This window comes from Stegostoma tigrinum, chromosome 9 (genome assembly GCF_030684315.1).
Source record: "Stegostoma tigrinum isolate sSteTig4 chromosome 9, sSteTig4.hap1, whole genome shotgun sequence".
NCBI lineage: Eukaryota > Metazoa > Chordata > Chondrichthyes > Orectolobiformes > Stegostomatidae > Stegostoma > Stegostoma tigrinum.
The window spans coordinates 25723157-25736014 of NC_081362.1; the positions used below are offsets into that span (position 1 = coordinate 25723157).

Here is a 12858-nt window from a genome sequence, read left to right on the forward strand (position 1 = left end):
TGCTGAATGGCAGTGTGTTATGTCAATCTCACACCGGCACCAGCAGCCTACACACCAACTGCACATGCAGCAAGCAAGCAACCATGTCTATAAGTCTTAGGGGCGTAGTCCTTGCTGAAGTCTATGGAGGCATGTGTCAGTCAGGGGTTCTGGCACCATAAGTATGGGGTAGCCTTCTGTACCAATCTCCCAGACCATTTAATGGAATTACCACAGGCAAGCATGGTGGCTCAGTGGTTAGCACTGCAGCCTCACAGCGCCAGGGACCCGGGTTCAATTCCAGCCTTGGGTGACTGTCTGTGTGGAGTTTGCACATTCTCCCCATGTCTGCATGGGTTTCCTCCAGGTGCTCCGGTTTCCTTCCACAGTCCAAAGATGTGCAAACTAAGTGGATTGGCCTTGCTAAATTGCCCGTAGTGTTCAGGGGTATGTGGGTTATATGGGGATGGGTTTGGGTGGGATGCTTCAAGGAGTGGTGTGGACTTGTTGGGCTGAAGGGCCTGTTTGCACACTGTAGGTAATCTAATCTAATCTAATTAAGCATCCAGTTGGGGTGTTCCAGGTTAGAGGTCCGACGTGTACAATGGTGAGGAAAATGGTTGAAAGGACACTCTTAAGTGGGCAGAGTAAGTGAATTAAACTGCATTGGAGGGGACTTCAGCAAAAACTGATCATAAGGCTTTTAAAAAGGAAGAACATTGGTCACAAACCAGTGCAATGTACACACATGGACTGCCTATACCCTGGCCATCCTACATATCCTCTGTATCTTACATTTTTATTGCACAGCACTGCTGGACAATTCTTTGACAGCTACATCTTTATGGAGTGAGAAAACCAAAAATTAATGATGTCGAATGAGGAGGGACAAAGTGTAACTGTGAACCAGTGCTAGGGGCATGCTTTGCTCCTCCTGTTTCCAGATGATGCAGTAGGGTCGCAGGACACACCTCCATTCCTGGACTTTCTCTGTGGCTGTGTGGTGTTGGATGGTGTGAAAATGCTCTTGGTTCTTAGAAACATTTATGCAGGAACTGAGTATGATAGGCCTTTATCACATGTGCCACCAAAGTGCCCTCAACATGTTTTGTTCTTTCACTCCCACTACGCCTTAGTGTATTGCCTGGTTCTGGGTCAGCAGCTCGGATGGAGGGAGCAACTACTCAGTTGCTCAGCACGTTGACCCTAGAGGTTTGGTGGGGCCATCCCAATGACAGCTATGTTTATCAGGGCAGACATGCGAGAGTCTTCTTGCCAAAGGCATGAAGACCGTCCTTTATGTTAATGTCCAGGGGTTGGAGGAGGACAGACAGGGTGGAAATGGAGGACATACACACCCGACTGGCATCCTGTGGAATGCGCAGAGGAGTCTGGGTGTGGTTCCAGAGGTTCCACCTCTGGCTGAGTGCTTCCTGGCTGCTCTTTGTCACAGGCCCCCAGTTCCAGGGACCAATGGGTGCATTTTACAGCAGCCAGTGAACGTGCTGGGCTTTGATCTTCATGACAGCCACCAACCTGTCCATGGATGCAGCTGTGTAGTAAAAGACAGGACTACAAGGAGCATTGATTTCCGGAAAAATCTTGGGGTGTAAGTCCATAGCTCACTGAAAGTGACAACACAGTTGGATAAGGTGGTAAAGAGGGCATATGATATGTTTGCCTTCATTGGTCAGGGCATGTAGTATTAAATTTGGCAAGGCATGTTGCTGTACAAAACTTTAGTTAGGCCACATTTGGAGTGTTACGTGTAATTCTGGTCACCACGCTATAGGAAGGAGGTGGACAGATCAGAGAGGGAACAAAAGAGGTTGATCAGGTTTGGATATTGGTTGATCAGATCTGGATTGGAATGTATTAACTAAGAGGTCGATCAGATCCGGATTGGAACATATTAACTATAAGTAGACGTTGGACAAATTTGGGTCAGAGGCTAACGAGATGAAGAATGGGTATAGACGTATATAAAATTATCAGAGGCATGGACTGCATGTACAGTCTGAGTTTTTTTTCCCAGGGTGCAAATGTCAAATACTAGGATGCATAGATTTAAAATGAGAGGGGTGAAGTTTAAAGGAGATATGCGAGGCAAGTTTTTTATGCAAAGGATGATAGGTGCCTGGAATGTGCTGCCAGGGAAGGTGGTAGAAGCAAGAATGGAAGAAATATTTAAAAGGTATTTAGACAGTCACATGAACAGACAGGGAATAGAGAGATATAGACCATTTACAGACAGATGGGATTAGTTTAGAATGGCAGTATTGGTGGTTTGAAAGGTCTGTTCCTGTGCTGTACTTTTCTATGTTCTATATTAAGTAAAATACCTGAATTGTGATGTTGCTACCTTCATATTAAATCTTCACAAAGGGATGTATAATTAATCAATTCTAAAATAGTATTGTCCACATTTGAACGCTTGCAAGTTTGCTTTGTTATTTTCAGAACTTGTCAATAAATCTAACTGTTAAAATTGAATTTAATTCCTGGCAAAATGATTTGATTCATGCTGGACATAAAGACTGCTGGTCTTCCTTTAAATTATTTTGCACTTACCGTAAAAATGTAGGATATAGCTCTGTGTTTACAAAACAGACCATCTCCAAAACTACAGTTATCCCCAGTCTGCCCAAGCACGCAACTGCTGTTTTCAGCCAAGTTAAACCTGAATTGAAAAGTAAATTTACAATCTGCAAAACATAATTCTGAGAAAACCATCCAAATATTTCACTTTTTTGCTATTTATTTTGCAAAGTTAAACAAAAGCACTCAGTTCCAAGGATGTCAGTTAATTAAACTTAAATGTGTGAGAACCAAGTTGTGTCTAATAAATTTGAGGAAGTATCAGTACATTGATAAAGGAAAATGTGTAGACATTGTGTATATGTGAATAATCCACAGATAAGTGGGTTTTCAACAGGCATAAGATGCCACATTGGGGATTAACAAGATTAAGACACACAGTGTTGAAAGTAATGTGACAGCTCAGATAGAAAACTAAAGGAATAAAAATAATGCGGTTATTTGTTAGTGTTCTTGAAATAGGAGGATACTGACATTGGTCCTTTCCTCTAATAAATGTTGGGACCATTGTTTTTTTTCAAAATAACATAATTGGGATTGTAGTAGTTAAAGAAAAATTTAAGGTTTTAAAATAGGGAGCATGGCTAACTGATATATGACTTCAAGGAGATATAGAGAAGTTAATAAATTAGGTATTTAGATGGCAGATGGAAATTAATTTGGAGAAATGGGAGATGACACATTCCAGAAGAAAGCCACAGTGAATATTTACATTAAACAGTAAAACTTCAAGAGAAGAAAATCAGAAACACTTGGGAGTTTGGAGAGCCGAATTTAGAAAAATGTAGAGGGCAAACTAAATAAACGCCATAAAATTGTTGGTTCGAACTCATTCCAACCAAGCGTATCAGTGAGGAATAAAATTTAGGGTGGGATGTAGAATGCTTATCATATAGCACGGTGTGGAGCTGGATGAGCACAGCAGCCCAAGCAGCATCAGAAGAGCAGGAAAGCTGATGTTTCGGGTTGAGACCCTTCTTCAAAATTCAATTTAGAATCATACCATTTTAGATTCTCTCTACAATTCTTCCTACTAAAATGAATCAGTTCACACCGTTGCATCAAATTTCATCTGCCATTTGTATTCCCATTCCATCAACCTGTCTGTGTCGTTTGAATTCTGTTCTATCCTCACATTTCACAATGCTGTCCAATTTCATATCATCCACAAATTTTAAAATTGTGCCCTGTACACCAGTGTCAAGAACAGTAATAAATTTCAGGAAGAATAAGTGTCCTAACTCCGCTATAAACCTTATTCCAGTTCTAATAAATATTAATTAACCATTACTTTCTGTTTCCTGTCACACAACCAATTTTAGATCTATATCTGTCCCTTTTATTCCATGAGCAATATTACTCTTTCTAGAAGATTCCCCATTCTTGAGGTTAAATTAACTGACCTGTAGTTGCTAAACTTATCTCTAGATTCTTTATGGACATCGATGTTATTTTTGCAATTACCCAGTTCTTTGGCACCACCTTGAGTCTAATGAAGAGTGGAAAATTTTGGCCCGTACTTCCACAAATTCAATTTTCATTTCCCCGAGTATTCTTGGATATATCTCTTTCACCTTATCAACTTTTAAACACTGACAGCCTATCTAAATCCTCAACCTTCCCAGATTTTTCATTCTTCCCAGATTTTCAACCCATCAAGTGTCTGAATTACTTCGTTTTTCACTATGATATAGACGGCATCTTCTTCCACATGAAATTAAATGCCAAGCATTCATTTAATACCTCAACCATGTCCCTATGCATAAGTCTCCGTTCTGGTCCCTAATCATCCACTCATTCACTTTCCAATCTATTACAATTTATGTAACTATGAAAGACTTTTGGCCTCCCTTTTATGTTAGCTGCCACTCTCTTTTCATAGTCTATCTTTGCTTTGCTTATTTTCTACTCAATTCCTTCTGAACCTTCTATTTTCAGCCTGGTTTTCTGTTGTTTCAGCCATCTGATGAATGTCATTAGCACATTGTTTCTACTTTATATTTATCTCTTTTGCCACCCAGGAAGCTCTGAATTTGTTTGGCCTACTTTTCCCTTTTGTGGAAATATGTCTCGACTGTGTCCAAACTCATTGCTGATTAAGGGCCACCCATTTTCAGTTACCATTTTGCCTGCCGGCCTCTTATTCCAATTTATCTGGCCCTGATCCATTCTTACCACGCTGAACTTTACTCTTATCCCATTTAATTATTCTTACTGTGGATTGTCCCTGTCCTTTCTCATAGTCAATCTAAATCTTGTGGTACAATGATCACCGCTACCTAAGTATTCCCAACTGTCACTTAGCTCACCTCAGACCCAAGATCCAGACCTAGCAGTCCCATCTTTTTGTTGGATTGGTAACACAACTCTGTAGAAAATGTACCTGCATTAGGTATTCTTATATCCTGAGCTTGCATAAGTCGAGAGTTTGCCTGTATCATGAGCTTGCACAGGTCAAAGTGAATCTGTAACTTCATCACAACAAATTATGTGACCCTGTATCAACAGCTTATATCAATGAATGCTAACCTGTATCATGAACTTGCACAGACAAACATTGATCACAATCCTCAATCCCATAGACCAGTGTAAACTTGTATCCTCGCCATCACAGACCAGTGTTAACCTGTGCGCTGAGCTTGCACAACCCAGTATGAACCTGTATTCTCACCAATGCAGATCAGCTTAACCTTTTTCTTAGGTTGTATAGATTGAACCTAGATTGAATCTGTATCCTCATTTCCACAAACCGATATGAATTTATATCCACAACTGCAGATTAGTGCAAACTGTATTCTTATCACTTAGACCAGTGTGAATATGCATCCTCATCTCAAAAGACCAGTTTGAACCTTCCTAATTCCTCAATGCTACTGACCAGAATGAACTGGAATCCCCATCACTACAAGCCAGCTTTAATGTATATTTCTCACCAATACAGTTCAGTGTTAATTTGTATCCCATTTTATTATACACCAGTGTGAATCTTTATCCTGAGCCCCTGAGATATGAAGTGGTGTGGAACAAATATGTTCATGATAGTTAGCAAATTACATTTATGACAGATTAACATTATAATATAATTAGTCTGATGTTTCTACTATTATATTACAAGCTCAGATCAACATTACAGTGCAACTGGATAAGAATCCCCAGGGCATCATACTTACTTTCAGGTATGAACACCACTATTAAACAGGAACCCCCTGATACCAGACCGCCTGCCGCAAAGGGAAGGCGTCGTCCAATCCGTTCAATCACTAAAATGATAATGACTGATGCTGGGATTTCCACAGCTCCTGAGATAAAGAAATCAAGGTAAATGTTTCCTCCCAGAGTTCCCAAACGCATGACAAGTCCTTGATACACCAAGGCACTCGTAAACCTGAAACAAAGACATTAAGTTTAATAAACAAATCTCATATCATTGCACTGATTGATAAGCCAACGTTCTTACAGTTTAAATTGATTTGTATGTTGTTAAGTTCATGTTAACTTCCTGCCTGAAGGTAAATCCTTGGTGAATATTCACAAACCACAGTTACATTCCTTTTTTTTGCTATAGGTAGTGTGAGGAGGCAGGGCCTGACATTACATTACCTAAAACCAGGAATTAAACCACATGATGATGACATTAATTTCATCCACACTGAGCTCATTGGCTGGTTTGCTAACAAATTCTGCAACTTTATTCCTGTCTTCATATGAATTGGTATTAATCAATCTCAATGGAAAATATTTCTTCCTATCAGCTCTATTCAAACAGTTTATAAGTTTGAAAAGCTTTCAAATCTTTTGTTAACTTCCTCTGCTCTAAGAAAGGGAATGCCAGCTCCTTTTGTCTCTTCACTAAATTGAAGTTCATGGTGCATTTATAGCCAGTAATAGTCCTTGAATTGCAGGCACAAATTGCCATGTGGAATTATGAGGATGCAATTGATCATATTTCCAAGTTACTTAAGGATATATTGAACTTTTAAGTACAACATGTACCTTTTTAAAAGAAATACATTCAAGTCAAATGATAATGTAAATTATAAAAGATAATACAATATAAAGAATATAAATTTAGTGGCTGAGTGGATTGTAGTGAGTCCTGAGGGGTGGAATGGTGAATTTGAAGAGTACCGAGGGGCATTCAGAGAGAATACTTCAAATGAGAGATGCCAATCAAATAAACTGTGGCTACAGAGACAAGGAGGGACTGATCATCCATTCTCAGTAGAAAACAATCTACTGTAGGTTGTGTCTCAGACAATAGGGTTGAAAGAAAGGATTAGAGACATATTCAGAGATAGTGGGAACTGCCGATGCTGGAGAATCTGAGATAACAAGGTGCCAAGCTGGATGAACATAGCAGGCCAAGCAGCATCAGAAGAGCAGGAAAGCTGACGTTTCGGGTCTGGACCCCTCTTCAAAAATCAATCATGAAAGACATATTTGTGTTTTACCCTGCCATAAATACACAAGAAAGGGAGATTTTTTTAAAAAGATTCATTGCCCCAGTCTCCGTGCGCTAGAATGCTGGCATACTTATGTACTATCTTAGGGTGCAATTTCCATTGTACTAAAGTTGCTGAAAACACACCCTTGTTTTGTGGGTAAAAAGAAATAAAACAAAAACTAAAATTGCTGGAAAAGTTCACCAGGTCTGACAGCATCTCGGGGGAGAAATCAGAGTTAACGTTTCAGGTTCAGAGACCCTCACAACTGAGGAAGGGTTCTGAAGAAGGGGCAATAGACCTGAAATATTAACGCTGATTTCTTTCCACACATGCTGCAAGACGTGCTGAGCTTTTCTAGAAAATTCGGTTGCATTTCTAATTACCAGCATCCACAGTTATTTTGCCTTCTTGTAGAGTTCTATAACTTCAGGGCATGACCTCTGTCCGCTATTTTAGTTACAGCCGCCCCCACCAAATGTACCTTGTTGGGTTTACTGTGGTCCAGGATCCATGTCTTCACAGCCTGAGGACTAAAGGGATCAAATAATACAGGGAAAAGTGTGGACATGGTACGAAGCAGGTTCCAGGGGCCAAATGACCTGTTCCTGCTGTAATTTTCTATGTCTCTATGGATTGATCTACAGTCAGCCTTACAGGTAAAGTGCTGCAATCCAGCATTTACAGGTGGATCAGTTGATGTTCTGTGGAGACATCAATTTGGGGGTCGGGTCATGCTTATTTGGAGCCGTCTTGTTTAGACAGTTTGAGGAGTGGGTCATGGTCAGTTGTTGGGGTTTGGGCATTTATGATCAGACAAATGTCAGTGAAGTCTTTGGGAAAAGGGAAACCTGAGCACTAGGAATGGGGTTCATTTGAGAAGGTCACTGAGGGAATGTTTACAGTAAAAGGGTGCAGTTCAAATTAGAAGAGTGTGATCTCATACAGCACAGGGAAGAATAGGGAGCATGGGAAGGGGGCTTCCAGAAGTCACAACCACTCTGGTATCTGCATGAGATTTTTTGGCCCCCAAGCTCATGACAATTAATCAATTATTCACTCTGAAGGTAAATTGGAGATTTTAACAGTTATATAGAGGGCTGAATAGAAACGTGGCTGGGGATGCTGAAAGGTCAAGTGGGACATAGGGCTAGAAACACAAAGGGAACATGAAAGGTGTGGGGCTTCATCTTCTATCTCAGGTGGAGCCTGCAAATCACTCAAAAGGATACAGGGTTGAAACCTTACCAAATTCAATCCAAAATCAGATGCCCAAGAATGAGACAAAATGGCTACTATGGTACAGAGAGCGGCCATAGTAAGTCACTGTTGGAATGTAATCCCATGAATTTGAGGCCCTGCTAGGGATGATTGCACTAATCATTTATCCACTGAATCATTAAATCACTAATAAGAGTAATCTGACATCCAATGGCAGTTCTGTAGGAACCAGAACCAGGAGGATCTCATTGACCGTAAGATGCTTGATTGGGGTTGTTAACCTGGGTCAGTCAGGGAGGCCTGGCTGACCGATATAAACAGGGGCTTTGGAACATCTCCTCAGTCTAGGGACTGGCTTTGAGCTGACTGCAGATCCATAGAGCATGGAAATAGATCCTTCTGTCTAACCAGTCCCTGCCAAACATTAGCCCAAACTAAACCAGTCCCATCCGACTGCTCCTGGCCTGTATTCCTCCAAACCTCTCCTATTCATATGTCCATCCAAATGTCTTTTAAACATTGTAATTGTACCCGCATCCATCACTTCAGGAGGAAGTTCATTCCATGCACGAACTACCCTCTGGGTAAAAGATTTGCTAATTATGTCTTTTAAAAATCTGTCTCCTCTCACCTTAAAAATGTGCCCCCTAGTCTTGAAATTCCAATGTTAGGGAAAAGACAACTGCCATCAACTCTATCTATACCTCTCGTCATTTTATGCACCTCTATCAGACCTCTCAACCTCTTACGCTCGATGAGAAAGAAGTCCCAGCCTACCCAGCCTTTCCTTATAACTCAAACTTTCCTAACTCTAACCCTAACCATAATCCTAACTCTATCGCAACATCCTGGTAAATGTGCCTTGCACATGTAAATAAAAGATGACTTGGTGACAGGATAACGGCCTCTGTGAAGTTATTTCAGTAGTGATGACAGAAACAGTACGCGCCTGAAGAAATGTTTAAAAATTAAAAAAAGGAGATTCAGAATGTCCTCACTTGAGAGACTGACTCTGAGCTAGCTGTTGTATACATGTAAATAAAGGGTGACTTGGTGACGGGATGCTGGTTTTTGTACAGTTGTTTCAGTGGTGATGGGAGGAAACAGTACATTCCTGAGGAACATTCACTGGCAACAGTCATCTTTGAGTTGGCATAAGTATTTCTGACATCATGCCTTCATTTTGGAAGCTTGGCTCATTCAATTCTGCCATTGAAGACTGGGTCCAGTAAGTGGAAAGAATTTCCAGGCAAATGACATTAGGGCAGATGAAAAACAGTGAGTAATCCTCCCGACTGCTTGCGAACCCGCAGCATTTTCGGTTATTAGTGGCTTAACTTTCCCAGAGGCACCAGACTGTAAAACCTTCCAAGAGTTGACAAATTTGGTTAAGGAATATTACAACCCCAAACCTCCTCTGATTCTGAGATGCTATCAGTTTTATTTGGCTGTTCGAGAACCGGGGAATATGTATCAGGATTTTTGACAAAGTTAAGGCAACTGGCAGAGGCATGTGATTTTGGGTTAACACTGAATGAGATGCTGAGAGACTGTTTGGTTTGTGGGATTAATGATATAACTGTGCAAAAGCACCTACTAGCCAAAGCCCAAGTGGATTTTAAACAGGCACGGCAACTGGCTTAGTCATTAGAAAATGCAGCAAGTGGAGCATGGGAACCACAGGGCATCCCTCACCTGTCCAACTGTATTTGGGAAACACTACTTGAGTGTAGGCAATCGCAGAGACTCATGCAGGGCATATCCTAAGCAGAGGGACCCCTTAGCCAGCCCACAGCAAAATCCCACAATAAAGCCGAGCCTCAGCCAAACGGTTAAAAGTTTCTTCAGGATCTGGGCCAGCAAGCCATTGTAGTTGCTGCCATTATGCAGAGTGGGGACAGCAAAGGAATCCTACAAGGCCTGACATGAGGAAGACAACTGGTAGGCCGGGATACGGAGAATGCACACCCTGGAAAGTTCCCCTACATGTGGGTTGGAACAGTTAAATTGCTTAACAACATCCAAATCAGCACCAAACAAAATTAATGTTTGGTTAAATGGTCACCCGGTTCTCACGGAGGGCAATACAGGTGCAGCTGTATCTACGGTTGCAGAACCTGTCTTCAATAAGATTCGCACAGGACTTCAACCCTCAGGTTTGTGCAAGACATCAGCCAGACTGAGAATGTATGCTGGGAAACTGTTACAGATTAAGGGTACGACTTCGGTTCTGGCCTCCTACAAGAAGCAGCTGGCGCAGCTCCCACTGATGGTAGTAAGAGGCTCGGGCCCAAGTCTAATGGGGTGGAATTGGTTGAGAAAGATTCACCTTGATTGGCTCAACATTTTTCAATTAGAAAATAGCTGCCTCAGTGAAAACCTAACGAAGTTTCAATGATGCCTGTTTACTACTGTTCCCTGACGATTTCCAGTTTAGAATTTTAGAAAGAAATTAGACTTGACTCTATATTAGGATCTTTGGTTCATGTGTGAACTGAAAATTAATTTGTCAACTTGTTAAAATCTATTGATGGGTGAATTGTGGTTGAAGAGAGTGCTGATTTAACAAAAAGGAATGCTATCTGATGAGCCATTGCAATAACAGTAGGGGGGTGAAAACATTATTTTTAGCAAATTAACAAAATTGTGTCAGAGATAATGGGGACTGCAGATGCTGGAGAATCCAAGATAATAAAATGTGAAGCTGGATGAACACAGCAGGCCAAGCAGCATCTCAGGAGCACAAAAGCTGACGTTTCAGGCCTAGACCCTTCATCAGAGAGGGGGATGGGGTGAGGGTTCTGGAATAAATAGGGAGAGAGGGGGAGGCGGACCAAAGATGGAGAGAAAAGAAGATAGGTGGAGAGAGTATAGGTGGGGAGGTAGGGAGGGGATAGCTCAGTCCAGGGAAGACGGACAGGTCAAGGAGGTGGGATGAGGTTAGTAGGTAGATGGGGGTGCGGCTTGGGGTGGGAGGAAGGGATGGGTGAGAGGAAGAACAGGTTAGGGAGGCAGAGACAGGTTGGACTGGTTTTGGGATGCAGTGGGTGGAGGGGAAGAGCTGGGCTGGTTGTGTGGTGCAGTGGGGGGAGGGGACGAACTGGGCTGGTTTAGGGATGCGGTGGGGGAAGGGGAGATTTTGAAACTGGTGGAGTCCACATTGATACCATTAGGCTGCAGGGTTCCCAGGTGGAATATGAGTTGCTGTTCCTGCAACATTCGGGTGGCATCATTGTGGCACTGCGGGAGGCCCATGATGGACATGTCATCTAAAGAATGGGAGGGGGAGTGGAAATGGGTTGCGACTGGGAGGTGCAGTTGTTTGTTGCGAACTGAGCGGAGGTGTTCTGCAAAGCGGTCCCCAAGCCTCCGCTTGGTTTCCCCAATGTAGAGGAAGCCACACTGGGTACAGTGGATGCAGTACACCACATTGGCAGATGTGCAGGTGAACCTCTGCTTAAGGTGGAATGTCATCTTGGGGCCTGGGATAGGGGTGAGGGAGGAGGTGTGGGGGCAAGTGTAGCATTTCCTGCGGTTGCAGGGGAAGGTGCCGGGTGTGGTGGGGTTGGAGGGCAGTTGGATGCCTGTTCAATGTAGTTGGACATGCATAGAGATCATTCTGCAAATTCAGGGATGAGGATTGAAAAGCTGTGAGCATTGTTTGCGATACACGGACTTCTGGAAGTATTAGTCATGGATAATAGGATGTCATTTACCAGCAGGAAGTTTGAATATTTCCCAAAGCCGAATGGCATTTGGCATGTTCAGACAGCTCCATACCATCCATCGTCCAATGGCTTGGTGGAAAGAGCAGTCCAAATGTTGAAGGTAGGCTTAAAGAAACAGCTTACAGCTTCACTTGACACCAAACTGTCCCAAACTTGTTCGAATATAGGATCACCCCTCAGGCAAACACATGGATAGCAACCAGCAGAGTTGCTGATGGGGAGAAGACGCTGCACCGGGTTAAACATGATACTCCTGGGCCTGTAGAAGAGGTTGAAATGGAAGCAGTAACACCTATGCTGCCACATGCTTCCTCTAAACGAGAGAGAGAGTTCACTTCAGTGGGTGAAGATTGGTGTTAGAACCATGCAAATGGCCCTGCACAGGTATGAGGCAAAGTCAGCGCAAAGTGGGGTCCCATGACATTCAAAGTTTGGATAGGTGAGGCAGACCAGAACAAACATGTGGATGACTTGAAAGTTGCCACCTCTCAAACGGGGCAGGAACAATACATATCAGGCCCCTGAGAACTAGAAGGCCTGTCAGAAACCATGGGTTCTCCCTCTTTGTCTAGTATCAAATTAAGCTCAGAGTACAAGATGGATGCAGCCTCGATACTGTTACCACTGGAAAAAGAGGAAGAAACTCTCCTGCAATGGTCCGGATGCAAGAGATAGGCTACAGTCTGGTACACATCGTCTGTATCCGAGTCAGAGGAATTGAACCTGGGGCAAAAATGTTGCAGTAGAAACTATCTGAGAAAGATGAGGCCTATATCCCCAGACTTAGTGGGAGAGAGATCTGTCAGTGATTGGAACCAAGTGAACCTTATTGACTATGAAATCTTGGTTGGGTTGTTAACCTGGGCCAATCAGGGAGCCTTGACTGGCAG

General features: G+C 42.5%; 1 protein-coding gene across 3 annotated transcripts in view; it reads right to left on the reverse strand.

The window, feature by feature from the left end:
• The window catches only part of LOC125455154 (solute carrier family 22 member 2-like), a 55781-nt gene that overhangs the window by 29294 nt on the left and 13629 nt on the right, over window positions 1–12858 (reverse strand). For all 3 annotated transcript variants that reach the window (XR_009446133.1, XR_009446132.1, XM_048536828.2), the window contains exons 7-8: window positions 5748–5962; window positions 2551–2659 (exon numbers count right to left, since the gene is read on the reverse strand). Coding sequence is in view for 1 of the 3 variants with exons in the window: in XM_048536828.2 (XP_048392785.1) it covers window positions 2551–2659; window positions 5748–5962 (324 nt within the window). In the remaining 2 variants the exon portion in view is untranslated. The remainder of the gene's footprint in view (window positions 1–2550; window positions 2660–5747; window positions 5963–12858) is intronic.